This window comes from Chlorocebus sabaeus, chromosome 16 (genome assembly GCF_047675955.1).
Source record: "Chlorocebus sabaeus isolate Y175 chromosome 16, mChlSab1.0.hap1, whole genome shotgun sequence".
In the NCBI taxonomy this organism is placed as follows: domain Eukaryota; kingdom Metazoa; phylum Chordata; class Mammalia; order Primates; family Cercopithecidae; genus Chlorocebus; species Chlorocebus sabaeus.
In genome coordinates, this window is record NC_132919.1 from 39996546 (window position 1) to 40022428 (window position 25883).

General features: G+C 40.7%; 2 protein-coding genes across 3 annotated transcripts in view; one reads left to right on the top strand and one right to left on the bottom strand.

Moving 5' to 3' along the window:
• RNF43 (ring finger protein 43) overlaps positions 1-25883 on the top strand; it is a 67084-nt gene that overhangs the window by 13810 nt on the left and 27391 nt on the right. The window lies entirely within an intron of this gene.
• LOC103242848 (small ribosomal subunit protein uS8-like) lies at positions 4645-9129 on the bottom strand. Its single transcript, XM_073004897.1, has one exon. It carries the CDS (start codon positions 7867-7869, stop codon positions 7519-7521), a length of 351 nt encoding a protein of 116 aa, XP_072860998.1. The 5' UTR covers positions 7870-9129; the 3' UTR covers positions 4645-7518.

The following is a 25883-nucleotide window of genomic DNA, read 5'->3' on the forward strand; positions in this document are numbered from 1 at the left end:
TACAGGTTGTTATATTCCTATGTGTATAATACTCATCTTTATAGCATTGTCTTTAGGAGTCTAGAATGACTAGACACCATGGCCTTTTTTTCAGGTTGCAATCTGACTTTCTACAATGTGCCAATCAGTCCCTGTTAAATTTTAGTTAAAACAGTAAATTTAGCTTTAAACAGAATTCAACATATTGGAAGTTTTGTTAGAATTTATCTCAACTAGCTTGATTTTAATTCTTCGCAAACTACATTCCATAAGGGAAGAAATAAATACTAAGACCCTTTATGTAGAAGGTGAAGAGTATTTGAATATCATCTCTATTTAACAAAAATTGTTTTCAGCACCTTTTTTTATTATTGACTTTAGTCATAAATGTGTTATTCATGTTCCCTAAAATGTGTTGATTTTAATATAATGTGAGGCGTATAGAGAACCATTTAAGAAGAATGTACCCATCCACTATGACATTAGGTTATTTTACTCTAAAGTTAGTGAACTCTATGACACACATTAAACATTTAAAAATTATCATGAGTGAGTATTTGGGGTTACTAGGTTGCCCCCTTGGGGTGTATGAAAAGTCCATAGGCACCTTATGATCATTTTAAGTAAAAGCAGGTCACTTTATCTTTCATCTGTTGGTGTAGGGTTGGGGGAGAACTAAATAATCTTTAAGATCCTTTCCAGCTCTAAACTTTTAGAGTTTATGCTTATTCTAGAAATAGATTTCATATATTAAAGGGACATGTATCTTGCCTATTTAGTTCTTTTTCTTTGTCCTTAGTTGTTGGACATCAAAGACAAAATTTGTTTGGTAGGTGATATCTGACTAAATTAATGTCTTACAATAAATAGGTAGCAGAACTAAGCATGAGACTCAGTTGTACTCCGAGTCTTCTGGTCCTGTACTGTCTTTACATTCCAGTTAACGCACACAAAAAAGGAGCCTTTCTCTGGAGTTTCATATTTTAAAATATCTGTAGTGGATTGAGGACCCTTATTGTAAATCCTTCGTTAAGGCTGTCCCAATGATCAGAGCACACTGACTTCAATCACTAACCTGCACCTAAGTGAATCTAACCTTTGGAAAAACCTGAAAGAGCTGGAGACAACCTAGAACCAGCCTGGGCCATGAAAGTAAAAGGAGTAGGATGCTTCTGATCCTAAGTACTCTGTGAAGTGAATTGTTAGAGATAAGCTGAATAATTATACTAAAAATAAGATTTCAGAGCAGCTAGTGGGTGTTCACCCATGGGGCAAGGGGGATAGAGCTCTAGTATGTAAGCATCTGGAGGCAACTAGGAGGAGTGGAAATGGGGCCATCTGATTAGTAACTATGCCTTGTTATTAAACCGTGACTTTCTGCATTGTGTATTCCCAGAGTTGGAAAACTTCCGCTGGCAAAAAAAAAAGAGAAGGGCCGCCGTGCTGTTGCTGAGGGCCATACAGTAGACACAAAAGCGCCTTCTTAGAGGCCTTCAGCAGAGGCAGCTTGTACAGGCAGGCCTGTTCCTCTCAAAGACTGGGAATCAGATTCTTTCCCCAGGGGGTTTCCAACTAGTTTGCACTTCAGAAAAACCTTTTCTTTCTCCTGCTGTTCACGCCCTGCAAAGAATTTTCTTCCAACCAAAGAAATTGTTTTATAATCAAAGATCCTTGTCCTTAGTTGTTGGACATCAAAGAAAGTTTGGAGGAGACTGGGGGATTATGTGAGTGCCTAGAATTTATTTTGAATGCAAACTTGCAACATTAGCAAGTCCCCCAAAGAATATGCTCATCTCAGAGCTGGGAGAGAGCCTAATATAACTAAATCTTTTTTCTTCCTTGGTTGGATGTGCCCTGGTAAGATACAAATGACTTGAATTGCCCTGTCTGGACTTGATTCATGTATGTTTGGTTCTTGAGGTACACACTTACCGGAAGAGGTCCCCCTAACTTATCTTCCCTTTTAAAACTGATATTTGGAAACATCAAACACTATTAATAAACTCAAAACAACAACCTCCCCCCTCTGCCCCCCCCAAAAAAACTTTTTTAAACCAGTGTTTGACTCTTGGGAGTTTGGGGTTATTCCCAGGACAGTTGATGGTATCACCAAATGTTGGGAACCACATTCCCTGCATTCCCTACTGTCGCTGAGGTGTTGATGATGTCATTTTCTCCCACAAAGGAAAACCTCAGCACCCTGAGGGCCTGAACTCAGGTCTTGGCAGGTAAATCGAGGAAGAACTTACTTTTGGATTTCAACTGATTGAGTCAGGCCTGAAGAGACACAACCACCACGTTAAGTATTAGCATCACAGCCTCATCTCTGGGGCCTGAATAGACAATTTATCATTCCAAGAAAATTAAGACTATAACTTTAAGAAATTATCTTCTTGGGTAAGAACAACGATTCATTTAATATTTTGGTTCTTACACTTTGGGACATTTATAGGGCATTGTTCTCAGAGATTTTGGCTCCCTCTTAAATAACTTTCTCTGAATCCACAAATTTTCCAAGCCTCTCCGGAACCTGTTTGTAGATTATCTAGCTTTCCTTCCTCGAGCAGATTAACAACAACATAAACAAGAATTAGGGGAGAAAAAAGATGGATAGGGCAGATTTAGGCAGAGTTATGCCTTGGGCAAAGTACATTCTTGTTATTTTATCTTGGTTCTGTGGTTATGAACTGAAGAGAGCATTTGCTCTAGAAGATTTCCAATCTCTTCCTATCCCTTCATCACAACCACAGAGTAGTGGTTGGAAATAGATTCCAGGAACACCAGAAATGCTCAGTATTTCCAGTGGTGACAGCTAACAGTGCCCTCACAGGGATCCTTTGAGCATTCTTCCTCTGAGTCTTCTCGTGGTGTCCTTGTGGTCAGGAGACATATCAATAAATCACAAAGACTTGCCCTGGAGACAAACCTGGTAAAAATAATCAATTGTCTATCTTTTCCACTAGAAACAATCCTTTTGTTTTTACTTGGTTCTGAACAAACATGCTATAGTTTTTTAGAGAAAGATCATCTATTTCACGGAATCATCAACTGACTATTCTCAAAAATTTGAGATGTGCTAGTTTGTACTAGGAAGGTAAGGTAGGATCTGGGAAGTAAGTAGGATTTGCCAAAGGTTTTTATTCTACTCAGCAGTGCTAACTTGCCTGTGTTACTTCTATGCAGGTATTAGATCATAGGGTTTTTTTTTGTTTTGTTTTTTTTGTTTTTTTTTGTTTTTTATGCTAGGAATGTATGAATAAAATTCACTGAAATGAAAGTGTCCCTTAGGTTATATAGGGGAACAGGGAATTGAATTTATAAGGAAAGAGCCCAGCCTGCAACTGACTTTTCATAGTCTTATTTCTCTTGAGTTGATGTAGGCTTAAAACAAATGAATGTATTATATAAAATGCCCTAGTTTTTCAAGCAATGTCAATCTTCAGGGTATGGAATAGGATTTGGCATTTTGTTTCCATTTTTATTGTTTTGTTTTCTAAAGGGAGGTTTGAGTTAGAGCCTGTCTGGCAAGATTCCATACTTCTAATATACCACCTGTCCTGGCAGAGACAATGGAATCAAAAGTCAAGTTCTTTATGACTGCACCTGCCTTGTAAGTGCTGCCAGAAGATCTGATTTTCTCTTGTAGCTAAACTCTACACAGAAGCTAGTGCTTGGCACCCAAACAGTGGGTGCATACCCAAACACTTGGGTGTCCCAACATCAGGAGGATTAGTACCACTAGTTCTTCAGTTGAGTTGTAAAATAGTCTCTGGCATGACATTCAACAATTATTTAATTTATCAAATGGAGGAGAAGTAACTTTCTGGTTTACCTGGTTTTCAAGACTTTTGTGAGGATCTATTAATAAGCATGAATCATTTGGTAATTATTATTTGAAAATTACCTGTACAGTTCTGCATCTAGTGAACATGAAGGAGAGTATATTTTCCTCAAAATAGATCAGGAACATATCTTTGAAGTCAGACCACCATGCAAAGTTCCTAAGGTGAGAAACTACCATTTCTCCCAGTCGCTTTTTCCTTTTCCAGAAATGTAGGTTACCCTACGGTCACCAGCATTCGCTCTGTGATTAGGCAGTTGTTTTGTAGGCAATCTGACATCCTAGATAAGAACTTCTTTCCTTTTGAATATCAGAGTGTTTCTTGGGTTCCCTCAGGGCAGAGTTACTTCAATATCTTCTAACTTATGTATAACTGGATGCCTTCTGACCTAGGAACATAATTTCTATCACCAATCAAATAAGACAATATGCCCACCAAATGGTGCTCTTTGCACAGGATTCATATATAATGATATAATATGATAATAAGGCATAAAAAGTATTCTAAAATGAGGAGCAACATCCTACAGTGAAAAATGTTCTCAGTAGACTTGTATTTTAGTCTCAGTGCTGATCCTTCTTAGCTTTATGACCTAAAGGAGAATTGCTTAACCTCTTTGAGCTTGTGGCTTCCTGAGTAAAATGGGAATAATAGTAATAAATGGCCTGACTACCTGAAATGAAATAATGTATGAGTGTTGTCTTTGAAAATGGCAAATGTTAGGTATTATTATTAATAATAATTAATAATAATAATAAATAATAATTAAACTTGAGCTATTCCTTATTCATCTAATTACTATCAGAAATATTACTAAGTGTGAAGGTTATTGATTTAGGCTCAGTTAACCTATTTGCATTCAATTTGGCATCAGCTTAACACAACTAAGCAAGACTATATTTTTAATGTAGCCAAAAGGACAAGGCTTTAGCTTCAAAATTTTGTGGGTCAAGGATGTTGATTAAATATTACCATAATGTAGTACAGGTAGCCTTAGTGGTTTAGAGAATGACTAATAGTGTATGAGTTCTGGGGTGGGAACTTAAGACCTGTTACTGGCCTTGCTTGTGGTACGGTGAATCACTTATCTGCCCTGGACCTTTGTATGAATGCCTATTCCATATCGGTAACCCCATTGGCTTCCTTCCATGATCAATGAGGTGATCACTGACACAAAGCAGCTGCTTTCTAAGTTTTTATTTATCAGATTCTGAGGGATCCTAGAATCACATTATATATCACTCTTACATCTTCCCTTTTTGAAATTTTAGAGTATTTTTAAAATTGCTGCTATTGGCTGGGTGCAGTGGCTCATACCTGTAATCCTACTACTTTGGGAGGCCAAGGTGGGTGGATCCTGAGGTCAGGAGTTCGATACCAGTCTGACCAGCATGGTGAAACCCAGTCTCTACTAAAAATACAAAAATTAGCCGGGCGTGGTGGTGCACAACTGTAATCCCAGCTACTCAGGAGGCTGAGGCAGGAGAATCACTTGAACCTGGGAGGTGGAGGTTGCAGTGAGCTGAGATGGCGCCACTGTACTCCAGCCTGGGCAACAGAGTGAGACTTTGTCTCAAAAAAAAAAAAAAAAAGAAAAGAAATTGCTGCTACTCTGGTACAGTTGCTCAGAATGCTGATGCTTCAACTTCTGGTGTGTAGCTTGCAGCCATGTTTTTAAGGACCAGAAGGGAAGGAGTTCAGGATTGTGAAGGGGACTGCTTTACCCAGTTCATTATACTGTGCTGGTCCCAACATGTTTTTTGAAACTCAGCAGATACGATTCTATAGCCTGCTTGGAAATTATCCCACAAGTCTCTGAGACTCTCAATTCCCTATCTGAGAACAATCGGATCAAAGTAAGAATAAGCAGAGTTTTTGTCATAGCATCTATCAAATATTTGTGTCCCTGAAAAAATTTTCAGGTAAAGACCATCCTTTGAGCCTTCTCAGAAACTAACAGTCTACAGTATAAAAAAAATTTGTGTTCAGTGTTTTGTAACTTTACCAATTTGAAGTCTCTTCCCAAAATAAGTAAATAATGGGATAAAGGTAATTACGGGTTTCCTCATCTTTTCTACTTACCTGTTCCCTGTTATGATTAAACACACACAGCTTATAACTCTTTTGGAAACAAACTGAATTACCATTATTATCCTTTCAACACTTGCATGGTATTATAATTCATTTCAATCACCAGTACAACACAGTGGGAGCTAGGAGACCAGTGGGGTGGCGGGCGGGGGTAGGGGAAGACCTGGAGAAGGGCAGACATTTTCCTTTTTATTGGCTTTGGGAAGCCTCCTTCCTCTCCGAAGGCACTTCTTGAGGAAAACTGTTTTCTTCCCAAAGCCTAATAAAGATTAGTAAGAGATGTCTGCAAAGAATTAGAAGCTTTTTGAAATGAAGGCAAGGATAAACATTCAATATCACTGTTATTATCATTAAAAAGGAAAGCCCAGCATGTGATGTTTTGGGTCACTTCCAGCGGCCTTGTTTGATGTTCATGGTTCCTTTTTTGACCTTTACCTCTTGATATCTTTATACATTTATTGAGGCTATTGGACAAAGTCTTGAGATACTAAGCAATACAGTGCTAAGAATGAATGATTGCTAGACTCCATTTCTATGGGTGGAATTTCTGAAAATGTGTTTTTGTCCTCAGATACCCCGTTGTTCCAGTTTGGCAATATTGGTGGCAAAGTTAATTTAATATCTGATCACTTGAGTTTTTATTTCCTATTCTGTACCTTAGGCCAGAACCAAAGTTCTATAGGATACTTTTCATTAAATAACTAATAACTGGAATTTTTTTTTTTTTTTTTTTTTTTTTTTTTTTTTTTGAGACGGAGTCTTGCTCTGTTGCCCGGGCTGGAGTGCAGTGACCGGATCTCGGCTCACTGCAAGCTCCGCCTCCCGGGTTCACGCCATTCTCCTGCCTCAGCCTCCCGAGTAGCTGGGACTACAGGCGCCCGCCACCTCGCCCGGCTAGTTTTTTGTATTTTTTAGTAGAGACGGGGTTTCACCGTGTTAGCCAGGATGGTCTCGATCTCCTGACCTTGTGATCCACCCGTCTCGGCCTCCCAAAGTGCTGGGATTACAGGCTTGAGCCACCGCGCCCGGCCATAACTGGAATTTTTCTGTACTATGCTTATTAACCAGAGATACATCAAAAAAGAAGCAGATGTAATGAACCTAAAAAGCAAATAAGAACTTCCCAGGGACATTGTAAGTTTAGCCCAGTCTCTTATACTTTAGTACATAAATTATTTCATGCCAAAAATGACCATAATGATATCCTTGTAGTGCAGACACCAAGTAAAGGCTAACTTTTGTTCAACATGATGTATTTAGGCAGGAAAGTGTACCAATACATTGAAGAAAGGATTTCAACAGTACAGATTGAATTTATAAGGACTTCCTGGTCTTCAGAAAGGTAAATAAATCACTGTCAACCTAAAAGGAAGAAGCTGAGGCAAAATTAATATAAGTGGAGAGCTTATTTGAGCCAAGTTTAAGGATTGCAACCCCAGAGCCTAGATTCAAGTTGCCCTGAATATACACTCTGATTAGCAGCAGTTACAAGTGGATTTTTAGTTTTATTTTATTTTTTATTTTTTTTCCGTGAGGCATTTTATATGTAAATATATGTATTACATCCCTAGAAAAAGAATCCCAGGATTTTCCCTCCTGTGTGTTTTCATCTCGCTTCTTCATGGTCCATGATGCCAGCTGAGGTTGTCAGTAGAATGAAACCAAACTGGCGGGATGGAAGCAGATTATTCTGCCATTTTTCTAGATCTTTGAGTTGCACATCAAATCTGGGACTAATCACTCCACACTTGTTTAGCCTGCCTGTGAGGTTCACAACAATTTTCCCAGGTCTGTGATCAGTGATTTCAAATTCGCCAATGTAACCATGCTTCATCATCACAGTGAGAAACCGGACGATGACTTTGGAGCACAGCCTAATAAGCACCTGGCGTTTGCCTCTCTTTTCGGCATTGTTGATGCTCTTGAGAGCATCAGCCAGGACATCCATGCGCACCATTGTGGCGGCGTGGAAAGATGGCGGAAAGGGCACAAGTGGATTTTTAAAAGCAAAAAAGAGGGATAGGGAGTGGGCTAATACCAAGTTGTTTGTCAGGAATTCTCATTGGTTTACAGAAATAACATTGATTAGTAATTGGCTATACATTGTTAAGCTATAGGGTATGGGTTATAGTGTCTGCTGTGGCATATTAGATTAATCTATAGCTACTTGTGGCAATAGCAAGCAGTTTCAAGAGTTGAATAACATAGCCTAAAGCGAGAAGTAGGACTTGATTGCGGTCTCATTTTAATGTCTCTCTGGGCCTGATAATTAAAACAACTTGCATTCCTTATATAAAAGCTATTTTCTTTTCTCATCACAAGCTGTTTGTTTTGTTGTTTTTTTTTTGAGACAGAGTCTCAGTCTTGTCACCCAGGCTGGAATGCAATGGCACGATCTCAGCTCACTGCAACCTCCGCCTCCCAGGTTCAAGTGATTCTCCTGCCTCAGCCTCCTGAGTAGCTGGGATTACAGGCGCCTGCCATCATGCCCAGCTAATTTTTGTATTTTTTTAGTAGAGACAGGGTTTCACCATGTTGGCCTGGCTGGTCTCGAACTCCTGACCTCAGTTGATTCTCCCGCCTCGGCCTCCCAAAGTGCTGGCATTACAGGCATGAGCCACCATGCCTGGCCAAAAACTTTTATTATTACTTAACGACCTGTGCTAATCAGAATATCCTATTCTGTAATTGACAGTTGTATTTGAGAATTAGGTAGAATTATCTCGTTTCTTTTAATGTTTTTGGTCTTTCCTTTTGAGTTTGTGGGGTTGCTGTGTTTCATAAAAAATGGCACATTCTTCATAATCCTAGTTGATGAATTGTTTCACATTTTAAATGTTTATCCTGTAATAAAATTTGCTTGTACACACACATTTATTTTTCACCCTCTAGGTTTTCAGTGTTTTTTTTTTCTTTCTTTCAATCTCTACCCTGATTTCTGCATTCCTGCACACACACAGTGTTTTGTTTTTTGTTTGTTTTTTAATTTCTAAGCTTAGCTATCATCAAATAAAGGTAGCTAGAAAATCAAAACCCTGAATCTTTCCATCAGAACTAAAGGAACTCAGCAAGTTCTGAAGGAAATTGAAGTTGAAGATTGTGTATGTCATACCAACCACTGATAGAGAATTATTTGAAATTAACATCATATTTGATTTTATACAAAAGCAACTACTATGGTAGAGTAATGTGTGTGTGTGTGTGTGTGTGTACATAAAGGATAAAAAATGTTTAGGTTAGAATGAATATATCTATATATTGTATAGATGTATTCCATACATATATACATATTCCATATTGTATATATTCTATAGAGAGAATATTCTAAATCCTCATTTTCAATCCTTTAGAAGAAGCTGCTAACTCTAAGCAAACCTCAGACCAGTCTCTAAAAATAGCTTGCTTTGAAGACCCTGAAGCCAAATTAAATATGTAACCTTTGAAATTTTGTCTGTTGAGAGCATGGTTACATGTAAAATGGATAACCTTAGGACTGTACCCGCTCTGTTTTTCCCCCTCAAGTCCACTCTTCCACTCATTATTTTAGTTAATTGTACTTAGTGGAAAACAGTTAAGTTTGGCCTCCTCACAGACTGACTTCTTTCCCTCTGTTTCAGCCTTGTCTAAGGCTTGTCTGTTTCAGCATGTGGGATCTGAGTTTTTTTCCTGTTAAATGGTTGCGGGCTCATCTCTCCTCAGTTGTGTTGACTATGTTGCCCCTTAAGAATTTTAATCTGGCTGGGCGCGGTGGCTCAAGCCTGTAATCCCAGCACTTTGGGAGGCTGAGACGGGCGGATCACGAGGTCAGGAGATCGAGACCATCCTGGCTAACACGGTGAAACCCCATCTCTACTTAAAAAATACAAAAAACTAGCTGGGCGAGGTGGCGGGCGCCTGTAGTCCCAGCTACTCGGGAGGCTGAGGCAGGAGAATGGCGTGAACCCGGGAGGCGGAGCTTGCAGTGAGCTGAGATCCAGCCACTACACTCCAGCCTGGGCGACAGAGCCAGACTCCGTCTCAAAAAAAAAAAAAAAAAAGAATTTTAATCTACATGATGGTCCTTCTGTTTTTTGTCTCTCATTTTCATTTTTGGGTTATTTGAAAATCCATGCCCACTATCAAGTCAAACATTTCTTCTATCAACAGTTGTTATCATTTCCGTATCCTCCATATCATGTCAGTCTTTTTTAGGTTGGGATTTTGATGAGCAGGCCTGTTCCCTCCTATGTCATATGCTACACCAGGTTCACTGTCTATATTTCAATAAGTGTGATAAAATAATCATCATTTTGTTGAATAAGTTGGTGTATTGCTGCTGCTGTTCCTCTGAAGACAGTTTTCTGCAGGCTACATTAACAGGCAGTGGAAATACATGCCAGGCTACATCCTAACGGTTGTGTCTTCCCATCAGAAAAAGATCCTTTTTTCCCCTCCCTGTCAAATGAAGGCTTAGATTTTAGAGACAATTACAAATTACAGAAAATGAAAGAGAAGAACTGAAATCACAGCATCTGTGGTTTTTCTCTATCCTTAATAGTGAGGCAGCTTCTTAGACGATTTTATTGTAATATGTTGATAAAATGTTTATAGTCATCCCTTTGCAGTTTGTTTAGAAAGTAGTTTCTAAGCAGCAGTTCCTGCATCATCTATAAACTTTTAGCTAGAGAAACCACCTTTCTTTTTCTCAGGCTGCAAAAGCAGTCTACTCTTTTCTTTTAGTTTAACACCTGATCTTTATAGTGAGGGACTAAGTTACATGATCTTTCTTCTAAAAGAATATTTCTCAGATTTTTGTGTTCTATAGCTTTCTGAATAAATTGCCATAATAATAGAATTACTTATTACTCAGTCACAGGGAACTCAGTCACAGGGAACTGTGAGTATTTCTAGGAGTTCAAGTATACACAATAATAAACTGTCCCTCATAAAGAGGTGTAAGGGGTAACTTCATAGCTATTGCTATGGTAGTGGATTTGGATACATCTGACTATGGAACCAGATCTCTGATCAGAAATAGTTTGAGTTTGTATATACATTTAAAGCTAGGGAACTTAACATCACATTATATTGCCTTGTATTGACAATCATGTTTCCATTTTCTTTGGATAAGTAAGACATGCTTTGACAGACTATTTGGCTGTCTCAAAGTCATTACCTTATATTTTTTTCCCAAAGGAATTTCAGATCCTGTTTAATATTTGCTAGTTTTGCTAGGTACTGAAGGCAGAAAGGGGTTGTAGTGGTATCTTGTGAGGAAGGAAATCAGTGTTTCTTATCCATTTTCCATATACTGTCAATCTGTCCAAACAGACTTATTATATGGCAAACCGATAAAGAACTTTGTTTTCCTCTCTGTATACTTGCCTGCACAGCACCATGTGCCACTTTGGAGAGCTCTGTGGTGGAGTTTCAACTCTCTAGATAAGGTGGAATAGCTGAACCATTGTGCCTCCATAGATTTTCACAACCCTGAAAGTAACAGCAGTTGGGAGGATGAAAGAGGGCTATTTCCCACCCACCCCAAGAGTCCTAAAGTTCAAAGACACAGCTGGTGTTTCAATGGAGCCAGTGCATCTGGAGCAGCCCAGTTACTAGAGAGGTAACTATTGCGGTACCCTTCTTGTTGTTATTCTCGAAAGTATTCATCTAGGTGGCCCTTGCCCTTCCCTGTGAATCATCTCCTCAAGTCCCTCTACCTTTTGTTGGCCTGCTTTGAACTTCTTGTGTGTTAATCTCTTTTACAAAGTAAGACCTCTAAGCATAGGATAGGAAGTGCTCCAGGTGTACTCTCACCCACGCTGTGTGAGGATTGTTGAACTATCTGGTTTCTGCATATTTCAGAAGTGCAGTGATATGTAAGTTCTTACTTTACTTGATTTCTTCTGTTTCTCTAATCACCTTCTAGATTATTTCTCTTCATGTGCATAATATTCAGTGCTTTACTTTTCTTCATTATTCTACTTGATATCAAGTCATAGATAAGCCAAAGACATGTTCTCTTCTTTTTTTAAGGCTATCTTCTAGAAGAGCATGCGGCCACATTCTAAGAGATTCTCTGGAATTTCTTCTAAAATTCACCATCAACGGATAGGGTTTCCTTTTGTAGTTTTACCTTTCAAAGCTTACCACTGACTCACATTCTTTCTTTCATTTTATTGCAACCAAGATTTCTAATTGTGTTCTAAAAATCAAACTGAACTCTTGTCTTTCCTCAGGAGAGAAGGGTATCCCCAGTAGAGAGGAGTCTAGGGAATGCTGGGAGCACTTCTCTGAAACAACCCAACCCCATCCAATTCTGTTTCTTTTGGAGATGGAGTCTTGCTCTGTCACCCAGGCTGGAGTGCAGTGGTGCGATCTCGGCTCACTGCAAGCTCTGCCTCCTGGGTTCATGCCATTCTCCTGCCTCAGCCTCCCGAGTAGCTGGGACTACAGGCGCCCGCCACCACGGCCGGCTAATTTCTTTGTATTTGTAGTAGAGATGGGATTTCACTATGTTAGCCAGGATGGTCTCGATCTCCTGACCTCATGATTCACCAGCCTCAGCCTCCCAAAGCGCTGGTATTAGAGGCGTGAGCCACCACGCCCGGCCCTCCAGTTGTGTTTCTATTTAGGGCACTGCCCAAGTAAAATGCACATGAGTTATGATCTGTTGTAGAAAGCATTACAATGAATCTCAAATATTAAATTAGTCAGTTTCTTGACCTACATTATAATCAAAATAGTGCAGTTGACTCTTGAACAACACAGGGATTGGGGCACTGACTTCCTGCACGTCAAAAATCTGCATATAGGCGGCCGGGTGCGGTGGCTCAAGCCTGTAATCCCAGCACTTTGGGAGGCCAAGACGGGCGGATCACGAGGTCAGGAGATCGAGACTATCCTGGCTAACACAGTGAAACCCCGTCTCTACTAAAAATACAAGAAAATTAGCCGGGCGTGGTGGCAGGCGCCTGTAGTCCCAGCTACTTGGGAGGCTGAGGCAGGAGAATGGCGTAAACCCGGGAGGCGGAGCTTGCAGTGAGCCGAGATCGCGCCACTGCACTCCAGCCTGGGGCACAGAGCAAGGCTCCGTCTCAAAAAAAAAAAAAAAAAAAAAAAAAAATCTGCATATAACATATGATACCCCCAAAACCTAACTATTAATAAGCTACTGTTAACTAGAATCCTTACTAATAACAGTAGACTAACATATTTTGCATGTTTTGTGTATCATATACTATGTTACAATAATGTAAGTTAGAAAAAGAAAATATTACTAAAAAAATCATAAGGAAGATAACTTCTTTTTTTGAGATAGGGTTTTGCTCTAGATGTCCAGGCTGAAATGCAGTGGCGCCATATTGGCTCGCTGCAACCTCCGCCTCCTGCTTTCAAGTAATTCTCCTGCCTCAGCTTCCCAGGTAGCTAGGACTACAGGCATCTGCCACCATGCTGGCTAATTTTTGTATTTTTAGTAGAGATGGGGTTTCACCATTTTGGTTAGGCTGGTCTTGAAATCCTGACCTCAGGTGATCCACCCACCTCGGCCTTCCAAAGTGCCGGGATTACAGGCATGAGCCACTGCGCTTGGCCCAAGGAAATGTATTTCCTATTCATTAAGTGAAAGTGGATCATCATAAAGGTCTTCCTTCTCCTTGTCTTCACCTTACTAGGTTAAGGAGGGAGACAAGGGGTTGTTCTTGCTGTTTCAGGGGTGTCAGAGGCAGAAGACGATCCACGCAGTTCAAACCCATGTTGTTTAAGGGTCAACTGGAATGTCAAGTGTACCTCCTCCTCAAGGTAGATAACCCAAAGAAGAGTCTTTAACACGAGGGCCTATCCCCTACTATACAGGGTGGGTCACCAGCTGCTCCATAATAGCAATGTTAACCAGCAAGTTAGGACAAGAGAATGAAACAACCATATCCAATTGAAGCTTCAAGGAAACACAAGGTACTAATGATTATTATATTCGCATATGGATAAAAGAGCATGAATTACATCCATTGTTGCCAGAGTTTCTTGGGAGAGCATTTTGTGCTAAGTTATATGCTGTTCTCTACCTTAGGCCATGTATGGAGATAAAGAAGCCATATAACCCCCTCCCTAGGTTTTGAAGACAGGTATTCCGCTTTGAGAGAGCTGTTGTAGTGATAATAGTTTTGGAATGAGTGTGTAACTGTCTTACATGTTGACTTTAGATTTATATGTCTTAGTTGTAGGGACTGCCATTTATTTCCCTTCCATATGTATTCCAGAGGTCAATGGGTACTTAATACATAAGAAGTAAAAATTACTATTATCCTAAGCTTTTCCAGCATTATTTGATGATAAGTTCATTTTTTGGTTATTAACTAGCTGGCTTCCCGTTATATCTCATGATTAATATGAAGTATGTATTTGTGCAAAAAACATTTTGATAGTTCTTAAACAGATGCTGTTTAGTCTCTTGGGATTCACCCCAAAAAAGAGGTATTTTCTTAACTCTCTCTACTTTATTTACTATTATTTTTGAAGTTTCCTACTCTGGTCCTGCTCTGTCCTGTCCTTAAGGTGATATTCTTTTACAAATTGTGTGCATATCCCTTGGGGGGAAAATATACTTTCCTCCCTCCTCTGATCACTGCCCCATAATAGTTAGTCCATTCTTCCAGATCCACTGTCTTAGGGGCTGCTTGTTCTATTATGTGGTATAGATTTCTGTTTCATCTTGAGGGTCGTTTTTCTACCCCCATCCTTTAGCTACCAGCTGCAAAGACTCTTACATACACCTCCTAAATTGCTTCTAAAGGAATCTGGTTCTGCTGGCCCCAGTTCTGACCTTGACCCTCTCCCCAGTCCTGCGTGGTCCTGGAAACTCAGTGTCCCCAGCACCTAATTCATGCTGATCCTCTGACTTTCTTGCTTGGCCTCTGGAGAGACAGAGAGCACATTCTGAACACTCCTCCTTTTGTGTCGGCATCTCTGTGAGGTGCTTTGGAAGGACTCCAGCCAGGCATGGAAGGGCTCTTTGATAATATCTGACGGGTGGGTAAGAATTTCGGGCACCTGGCCAAGATACACATTGCCTGTAATCGTTAACTCAGCCTGTAAACAGTTCAAACGGCACTGAGAGGCCGTCAGTTATTACATTAGAAGAAGCCTTTCATCTCTCTTGCTCAGAAGCCAGGGCGGCCAGCATTGGCCCCCACTGTGGTGATTGGAGCCATGGTACTCTGTGCACAGCCACCAAAGCCCAAGACATGCAGGGACACACAATGGAACCTGCTCCGAATGACTGACTTTCAAACTTTCAGCATTGGAGCAATAACTAAATCATTAATTTCCTTTTGTTCTGCACCTGGCTGATGCTGGAAGGAAAAAAATGTGTTGGACGGTGGGGAATGGGGGTGGTGGTGGAGAGGTGGGACCCCTGACTAGGAATAAACAGTGACGAAGGAATTTTCTGAATTGGAAATTTAATTTTTCAGCTCAATTTTCCAGCACACACTCATGTCTGAAAGCTCACCCCTCACCCTTTTTATTTGTCCCTCTGCTTTACGATCTTTCTAGGTTTGGTCCTTACTGTACTCCGTATCTCCAGTTGGCTTCACAATTACTTAGTATTACTAAACCCTGGAGCAGGGCACAATACTGGGCCCCGGAGAGGACCTGAAGGGGAGCATAAGATAACAAACATTCCTGCCCTCAAGGTGCTTACTAACGGAGCCCTTCAGATACTCTAGATACATACTAGAGAACTCTACCTTGAGAGTATACAGTGAGTTTCTACAGAACTTTACAATGAGAAAGAACAGCAGCGTGGACAGAAGTGATCAGGGAAACTTCATTCCACAAAAAACAAAAAGTTTCAGTCCTTTGTTTAAAATTTGCTTCTGTTCTTTCATGTTTCTCACCCATTTTCTTTTGCCTTTTTCATTAAATTGCTACTTTTGCTAAGCAATATTGAGTATTCTAGGCACTTAGTAAATGGGATCATTAAACCTCTTTTAGAATTTAGCTGAGGAGCTAGAATTTGAGTGTTCTGGTATCAAAGGATGGTGCAGGAAAGCCAAGTGCAACTTATTGTAAGCATCTTAATTTCAGAAGACCCTTTCCTGGTTACTATTTCTAAAGATGTTCATATGGTTTTAAGGCTACTGTTGCTGAAACAGTGTAGATTAGGCCATAGGTTTTAAATAGCAGGTGAAATAAAATCCTACACTCACCAGTATTCAAGGTGAGCATCAAAGTTGCAGGTTTTACCCTTTACACCAGAATCTCAAGTGTAAAGCAGCTCGAGTTTTTTGCTCTACAAAACAATACCTTAACATTTGCCTCACTTTCTTCAACTAAAGAAAAATGATAGGGCCATGTGACATTCTTCTAGAAAATTTAAAAAAGAAAAAAAAAGGATCTGCCTTTTATAACTTGACTGGGGCCCTCATAACTTATTAGTTAGAAAGCTCTGACCTCATGCGTTTTGTTTTCTTTGTTTTATATTCCGTTTTGCTCAGCTTTCGGGGGCACTGTTTTATTCCCTTTACATATTCTGGATTTGGGGTTTGTCTCGTTCCCACCATTCACATTTTCTTTGCTGATTCTGAATGTAGCTTTGGAGGAGCATGGATAAAATAAAAGAGTGCAGAGCTTGAGGATGAGGACATGCCGCCCTGCAGTCCGTTAAGTGCTCTACTTCTGATTTACCAACTGCAGAGATGAGCAGTGTATCCTTTTTTTCATCTAAGACAAGTAATACTTTCTTCCATGGAAAAAGCAGTAGTTCAATCTTAAAAAGAAATTAGGTCCTTTAGAAGAATTGAAGCACTAAGGCAAACTAAATCAAATTTTGTTACCATTTTGTGCAGCATTGTTATTTGTTCATGGTAAACAGGAGAGTAGTAATTTGAAAGCATGTGTTAGATCATATTTATGTAGTAGAATTATAGACATACAGAATTTATAAGATACAAGAAAGCTTTGAAGCTTCTGCAGATGTTTCAGATCCACTCAATTCAATGCCCTGGTTAATATTGAGATCATATGTAAATTTAATATGATGGGGAAATAATGGAGGAAGCCTCTGTTCTTCTACCTGAACATAGAGCCTATCTTTTGGGAAATGACCAGTTTTGCATATTGGCCTCCCACTCTGGTGGCTTTCATTCTACATGTAGTAAGGAAACTGCCTAGAATTGTTTTGAACCCTGTTAATCAATAGTTAGCAAATTTTAGCATATACCAGAATCAGTTTCAGAAGGCTTGTCACTCAAACTCCAATTCCTATTTCAAACTGCCTTTAAGATTTAAATGTTCATTCCTCATTTAGTATATCAAGACTGACTTAAATTTTCCCTACCCTAACTTCTTTTTCTAATTTCCCCATTTTGTTAATGCAACATCTCTTTTCCAATTCTCCAGGTTTAGAACTTTTAACTTCTCCATTTCCTTCATCCTTGTACTCCAATCTGTCAAGTACTTTTAACACTTCCTTCGTAATTTCTGTGATTCATTCCGTCTCCTTTTAACTATTACTACCAGAGTTCAAGCTCTCATCATGCCAGTACTAGATTACTGGAACTCTCTAACTGATTTTCCTACCACTAATTTTATCTTCATTGCACTGGTTTACTCTGCTATTAAATTGTTCTTCTTACAGTACTGTTTTGATAATGAGATCCTCTTACGAATTTAGGATGATTCCTTTTTTGCGTATGAGAGCAAGCTTTAACTCTCATCTTGGCATGCAGTAGTAGCCTTTGTAATTTGATCCTACCTCAGCTATCCAAACTATCTTTGCAGATCTATTTTTTCAGTCAGACAAGTCTTCCTGTACCTTGAGAGAAACTGCTCAAGAACCTTACTTTTTCTCTCACCTGGCTCCTGGTTTCTTCTCAAGTAAGCTCAGAAGTTTGAAAAATCCATTTGACAGATGCCAATGGACTAGATCCTGTGGCTATTTTTCTCCTGTCCAAATTCTATCCTCTTTAAGGGTGAGCTTAAGATCCATCTCCTCGACAAATCCTGTAGGTCCTACTGGCTTTACCACACAATGTGGCCTTTGATAAAATGTCATTTTGTACCACCATTTACTTTGTGAATATGTTATCTTCCCAATGAGATTGTACTGCCTGAGTTGGACCTAACAGTTTTGGGAAGAAGATAGGTGCTCATCAAATACTTGCCAAGTAAGAGGCAATATTTCAGACCCATTCTGATGTACCTATGAGGGAAATCTCTGTGCATGCCCATCCAGCATTGCACTCAGTGGTCACATGAAGTGAGTCTCTGTTTCTTGACAGGGATCACTTGGGAGCCATTGATCTGCCCTGTCACAAAGGGTTTGGGGGAAACTATTGCGGCTGTCATTTTAGGGAGAAAGATGACTCCAGAAACAGGTCCGATAATGCCCAGGCAAGGAATCAACTTAGTAATAGACGGCAACTCTAGTAGTTAGGTATTTGGCTAGGAAAGGGGCTTAGCCTCTGAAGTATTTCAGGTAGGTGTTGGCTTAGCAATTACATATGCTGCTACTTTCTGAGTTAAACCTGCCTAAAAACAAAAGTATGGCCTGATGACTGGGTGGTTACTCCTGTACCCTAAGAACTCATTTATAGGCATCTGCACAGAGGTACCCACCCGAACAAACATTAAGAAGAAGCAAAGGAAAGTGCCTGAAGCATAGTCACTGTGTCAACAGAAATATCAGATAAGGTGGTTTTATGGAGGGGGTGTGTGTGATGCGGGGAAGAATTGATGCACCTGTGGTTGGTGATTCAGAAACTTGGTGCCACATTATATGGCACCAGGAAGCCACCTTATGTCCCAGCCACCCCATGGTGGCTGATGTCATATAATTACCCATTTGCTAACTGGGCCAAGAGGAAATGTACTGGATGAAAGCCAGAGTAAGATAGTTATATCTTAGCTGAGCCATATTCAGAACTATTCAGAACTTTTTGGATCTCCTTTTGTTTCCAGTGAAGCCATTGTCATTGTCAATCTAATAGTAGTTGACTTTTATAGGTGTCTTACACTTTTTTTGTTTTGTTTTTTTGTTGTTGTTGTTTTGTTTTGTTTTTAAGACGGAGTCTGTCTCTGTCACCCAGGCTGGAGTGCAGTGGCACAATCTTGGCTCACTGCAACCTCCGCCTCCCAGGTTCAAGCGATTCTCCTGATTCTCCTGCCTCAGCCTCTTGAGTACCTGGGATTACAGGCACCTGTCACCATGCCTGGCTAATTTTTGTATTTTTAGTAGAGACAGGGTTTCACCGTGTTGGCCAGGCTGGTCTCGAACTCCTGACCTCAAGTGATCTGCCTGCCTCGGCCTCCCAAAGTGCTGGGATTACAAGTGTGAGCCACCACGCCCAGCCACGTGTCATGCACTTTGGTGTACCCATTCCTAAGACAAATACATTCTCGTGTAAATGTATTCAAATGAGTTCCCATGGCTCACACAAGCTGCCAAATTATGATATCTCCTCAAGCAGGAACAGAGTCCAGACAATTCCTTTTGGCTGAACTAGGACTAAACTTAATCCCAGACTGACTCAGCTTCTCTGTTAACATTGTTTGAAATTCTGATATCCCTCCAGAGGTTGTTTCTAAAGAGTGCTTAGTGTGAAGTACAAATCACAAAGAAATGGACCAAAATGGACCTGGGAGACCAAATATTTTCTTTTTTTTTCTTTTTTTTTTTTTGAGATGGAGTTTCGCTCTGTCACCTAGGCTGGAGTGCAGTGGCCGGATCTCAGCTCACTGCAAGCTCTGCCTCCCGGGTTTACGCCATTCTCCTGCCTCAGCCTCCCGAGTAGCTGGGACCACAGGTGCCCGCCACCTCGCCTGGCTAGTTTTTTGTATTTTTGAGTAGAGATGGGGTTTCACCGTGTTAGCCAGGATGGTCTCGATCTCCTGACCTTGTGATCCGCCCGTTTCGGCCTCCCAAAGTGCTGGGATTACAGGCTTGAGCCACCGCGCCCGGCAGAGACCAAATATTTTCAATATTAATTTAGCACACATTTATTGACTGCCTTTTACGTTAGAGCATTGTGCTATGCGGGATTATAAAGAAACCCCTGCCCTCAATTTAGTAAGTAAGAGTACAGGCCAGGCATGGTGGCTCACACCTGTAATCTCAGCACTTTGGGAGGCCAAGACAGGAAGATCACTTGAGGCCAGAAGTTTGAGACCAGTCTGGGCAACATAGCAAGACCCCATCTCTGTTTATTAAAAAAAGAAAAGAATATAGAGCAGAAGATGAAAAGTACCATATGTACATACAAACAAGATGTTTGGGGCATTTCAGATGAAGAAGAGATTCTTCATGAAAGAGGTAGCATATGAACTTGCCGTTGAAGGATATATAGGATTTTAATAAGTCACAGAACAGAAATAATAGGCATTCCAAGAGAATGTGAGAGAATAGTGAGTAATCCAATTTATTTTGGACGAGTATGATGCATTGAGGAGAGAGGTGGGGATGAAACTGAAAAGATAGAGAAGGGAAGAAACACATACTTCTGAGTGATTACTATGTGCAGGAACTGCTGGTACTTTAAATATGTTACTTCATTTTATTTCTGCAATGATCTTCTTGCATGGTGTTTTTTGTTGTTTTTGTTTCATTTCTTGTTTTTTTTAGGGACAAGGTCTTGCACAAGCTGGAGTGCAGTGGCACAGTCATAGCTTGCTGTAGCCTCGACCTCCTGGGCTCAAGCAATCCTGCAGCCTCAACCTCCTGAGTAGCTGGGATTACTGACATCTACTAGCGTGCACAGCTAATTTTTAAAACATTTTTTGTAGAGATGGGGTCTTGCTATGTTTCCCAGGCTGGTCTTGAACTTGTGGACTCAAGTAATTTGCCCATTTTGGCCTCCCAGAGTCAGGGGATTACAAGCATGAGCCACTGTGCCCAGCCTCCATTTTTAAAAGAAGACTCAGAGAGATTAGGTTAACCACAGCTTGGAAGTGATAGAGTTGAAATGCAAAACCGAGTTGAAATTTAAAACCAACTTGTCTGATTCCAAAACCAGTACAGAGCACCGAGGCCTTGATGTGACAGGCTATGGGGTTTGAATTTAATTCAGAAGACAGTGGACAGCCACTGATAGTATTTGAACAGGGCAATGATAGGATCAGTGCTGTGTCTAGGAAGATTGTTCTTGAAATGACAGAGAGCTTTAGAATGGTGAGGGACTAAAGACTAGTTGGAAGTCTGTTGTAATGGTTCCAACTCCAGAGACATAGAAAAGGTAGCTCTCCAAAGACAAGTGATGGCATAGTCTTTGCAGTTACTAGGAGGAGGAATCATAATGACTGTGAGGTGCTCAGCCTGAGTCTCTAGGAAAATGGTGGTGCCGTTACCTGAAATAGGTAAGTTAAGAGAGGTTATTGGCTTAGGATGGAGTGTAGGGAGAATGTGATATTTAGGTTTGGTATATTTAAGTTTGAGGTATCAGGAGAACTACAAAGAAATAATATTTAACAAGCATTTTGAAGTACAGAAGATTTGACTTCAGATACCAATTTGGGAGTCATAATTAAAGATACTGGAGTGAATAAGAACTTCAGAAGAGAGATAATAGAGATCAGAGAATACATCTTTAGGAAACATATATATTTAAACAAGAAGGAGAGGAAGAAAAATAAGAGGAAGAGGCAATAAGTGAGGACAATCAGAGAAGTGGAAGAACTAGAATAGCATTATGTCATGAGCAACCTGTGAAGAGTCAAGAAGCGCGGATTCATTGGGTCAGAAGTAATTTAGGGCTCTTTGTCTTGCTATAGTATCAGTCCCTTTCTTAGGAAACAACTGACACCATTAAGTTCAAACACATTTATTTTTCTATGTCAACTCTGTTAGGGAGGAAATTCAGCAATCAAGAAAACTGTTTTCCTATTAAAGATGTGTTTGGTGGTCATATTTTTCATTTAAGTAGTGAGAGCTCTCAATTTTACTACCAGCAAAAGAAAGCAACATTTTGAAGTATTTCACTATGTCATCGGAGGTTTAGTTCCCAAGAAAGTTCTTGTTATGTCCGTGCTTCTGCCCTTTTACTCTGTGCTTCTTCCTGGGGTCTGTCAAGTCTCCCTTCATTAGATTTAGTACCTGAAATCAATGCCCAGAAGTCAGGTCACAAGCCCAATATGCATTGCATTGTCTCTTCAAGCCTCAGTTACCTAATTTGTGAAATGAGTGGTATTAATAAAGAGAGTAAAATTGCTAATGAAGGATTATAAAGCACTTTGCTAATATAAAATGCAACATCAAAGCTGAATAATAATCTTAATTTAGGGTGAAGGGTTCCATTAGCAGAGTAAAAATAAAAAGGACAAAGGGTAGTGTTGCTTTGTACCTTGATAACACTGTACAAATCAAAAGTGCTGCTATTGATCCTCATTGCCCTGTGAACTCTCAACCCAGGAATTTGGCTCCCCTCCCTAACTCTCTAAGTACTTCCCTTACCCACTCAGTGTGGTGATGGTACCTCCCTGAATCTTCTGACAGATGTGAACAGGAAATTCTATTCAGCAGAGCCAACTTGATAACTGAGAAGATTCCTCTCTCATTTATCAGTACTTTGATTATCTTTTTGTGTCTCTTACAATTTGTGCTTAGCAAGAAAAATAAAGAGGTTTGAACAATTAAGAAGTAACAAAGAGCTCATAGTTCATAAAGAACAAGTCAAAGGATGTCTGGAATATTTGAACATACAACTGCCTTTGGCATGAGGTGGCCTACATACGTTCTCAGAGGCAGGATAGGCTAGAGAGCTGATCAAGCTGCTGGGAAGCTGAAACAAAGGCGGGGTGGTGGAATCAAATGTCTCTTTAACTGAAGTCTTTAAAACTTGGGCTTTAGCTGGGCACGGTAGCTCACACTATAATCCCAGCACTTTGGGAGGTCAAGTCAGGTAGATCACTTGAGGTCAGGAGTTCAAGACCAGCCTGACCAACATGGTGAAACCTTGTCTCTACTAAAAGTACAAAAATTAGCCAGGCATGGTGGCACATGCCTGTAATCCCAGCTACTCAGGAGACTGAGGCAGGAGAATCGCTTGAATGCGGGATGTGGAGGTTGCAGTGAGCCGAGATCATGCCATTGCACTCTAGCCTGGGCAACAGAAAAAAAAAAAAAAAAAAAAAAACCCTCCAAAAAACAAAAAAACTTGGGCTTCAGCTGGATGCAGTGGCTTATGCTTATAGTCCTAGCCCTTTGGGAGACTGAGGCAGGAGGATCGCTTGAGGCCAGGATTTTGAGACCAGCCTGGGCAACACAGGGAGACCCTGTCTCTACCAAAAATGGAAATCAAAAACATTAGCCAGGCTTGGTGGTATGCTCCTGTATTCCCAGCCACTTGGGGTACTGAGGTGTGATCCTTCCAGGTTTGGGCCCAGGAGGTCGAGGCAGCAGTGAGCCATGATTACAGCACCACACTCCAGCCTGGGTGATGGAGTGAGACTCTGTCTCAAAAACAAACAAATAAACAAACAAAAAACACTTGGGCTTCAGATACATCCGCTTTTCAAGGAATAAAGGAAAGAGAAAAAAATGTAATTCATCTCTCATCCCACCAAAGGTAAGAAAAACCCACTCAGAAAAAATTATGGAATATTATCGGGAGTGAACTGCTTCTAAGTTTTCCCAGAACTTTTCTGTGCAGATCTCTGGGCCAAGTCCTCATAAAATTTTGGTAGGGACTGAAGTTCACTGCAGACAGCTGACACTATGGCCTGAAGCCAGTGGGGAGCAAGAGTTTCTTTCTGTCAATACTGCAGGCATTTTTTTTTAATTGTTTGTAATAGTCTCTAAATGGCTTCTCTCAAAAAATAACCTCTCAATAAATCTGGGAGAGAGACTGAAGGGCCCAAAATGACAAGAGAGTACTTCCAAAGCCATACAGCAAGAGCAAGTTAGTCCATTCATTCCACATTCCCCCAGTGTTTATGTGCTGTGCGCTGTGCATTCCCATGCCCTGTGTGTTGTCTAACGAATGGCCTTAAGACCCTGTGCATTCAGCATGTGTATACACTGCTGTAGCCTACAGTCAGGTGTTACTCTCCTGAGAGCAAGACTGATTCCTTTGGGGTGGGAGACTGTTGCTTTCTTCCCCATTCAGGGTTATGCATAACTTAGCAGTACATTGATACTGAGAGGAGACAATAAAAGAGTAATGGGATGGGTTATTAAACAGGAAGATTCTCCAGAAACAAGTGAGTTTTGTTCAGTGTTGTGGAGGAGAGCTAGGCATGATGGTGGAAAGGAAAGAAGAGAACTCCGCCTTGTGATGAGGTCAAGATACTCTAAAGCTGACTTTGAAACTGAAACTTACAGGGAGTATGCAGAAAGTTTCTGAAGAGAAAGCAGAAATCTGAAAATAATCATATCCTGATAAAATGACAAGGCAACCACCAAATTTATTTTACATCTGTTTATTAAAACGGATGATTCAACATGCATTTTTCTTAACATCTACTGTGTGCATGGCATGATGTAAGTGATGAATAAGACCTAGTCCCTGACCTCAAGGAGCTCAGATTCTACTTTGCAGGAAGGAGGAAAGAACTAATGTTTCATTGCCCTAAGAATCAGGCATTCTGCTGGAGGAAATAGGTAAGAGGGTGGGTCACAATGGAGCACTGACCTACAGTAAGAGGTAAGTGTCATTTAAGAATTTTGAATAGATGGCTTTAGGGGAATATATGAGGGAAAGTATTTAGTTCTGGGGACTGAGGGCTGGTCAAAGGATTAGAGAAGGGCCCAATTTGGACTGGCATGTAGAGTCAAGGGCAAAAAGAAGTAGAGAGCTATAGGATTGGAGTTCTCACAGTCTTTGGCTCACAGGGGATAGGAGAGGTGCCATTTTTTTTCTGTATAGAACCAAAGAAATAGGGAAACGTCCATGGGAAGAGAAAGGAAAAAGAATTTGTCAGAGAACCAAACTATCTTCCCATCATACGTTTTCTGTAAAAGACTTCTTAGGAGCTAAGACAACGTTTTTCTGCTTTCATTCTCTTTAATGCCTAGAATTCTGCCATAAAAGGCTATTTATATATCTTACTTTTTAGCTCCTAGGAGCACAAGAGATGCTACTATTGGGAATTTCTAAAATATTCAGAGGATGGAAATACCAGCTGGCACCAATGCTGAGATATCCAGGCACCATCCATAGAGACCCAGTGAAATGCTAAGCCCCAAATGGCAATCCCTCCCAGACTCTCCCAGAGCCATCTCACTTTTTCTTTTATCCCCTGCCTGGAAGGCTACACTGTGGGTGGGAATAAAAATCCACTCTCCTGTTGCATCTAGGCAGCTGCCAGCAGTCTGTTTGCCTAGTTCTTTGCTGGCAAATCATTAAACAGTCCCCCCAAAGCAGGCCTCTTCCCTAGGGCCACCCCATGGACAGAGATTCAGAGCTGTGGTCAAAGGGCTGTCAGCAGTCAGGCTGGAGGCCTTGGGCTATCTCCAACACAAGCCCTTCCTGGCTGTTGCCTCTTCTGAACAGAAACCTCCTTGGCCTAATGTCAACCCCCCAATGGCTTCTAAGGAGAGACTCTGGGCATCTGAGTTGGCTGGTGACTTGAATAATTTTGTCCTTTTCCTCCTGATGTAATTTCTGAGTGCAACTACCCCTGTGATCCCTTTATTGTTTCTTTATTGAACCCCAGGCCCATCCTCCACATTTTTCCCACTTTGCAATGTAAATACAATATTGTGTGTTACTGCCTAGGAACCGGGGACTGGGACCAGCTGAGCAAGCTTCATAGCTTCATTCCATCCCCACTTGCATGGTGCCAACGCAAATCTCAGCATAGAAGATTTCATTGAGCCAGCTAATTTGGAGATAGTATCTGCCCTCAAAGGGCTTCTAAGCCCCAGGGCAAGCCAGTTGTGGAAGACAGCAGTATGGAGCAGAGTTTGCAGGACACCTTGAAATCCCTACAGCCTCTGAGCAGGAGACTGAGCCTGAAAGACCTGGAATATGTGTGAAGTAACCATGTTAATGAAGCTCT

What these genes read in the sequence shown, in the direction of transcription:
- LOC103242848 (XM_073004897.1), bottom strand. Translation starts at nt 7,869, where the DNA reads ATGGTGCGCATGGATGTCCTGGCTGATGCTCTCAAGAGCATCAACAAT.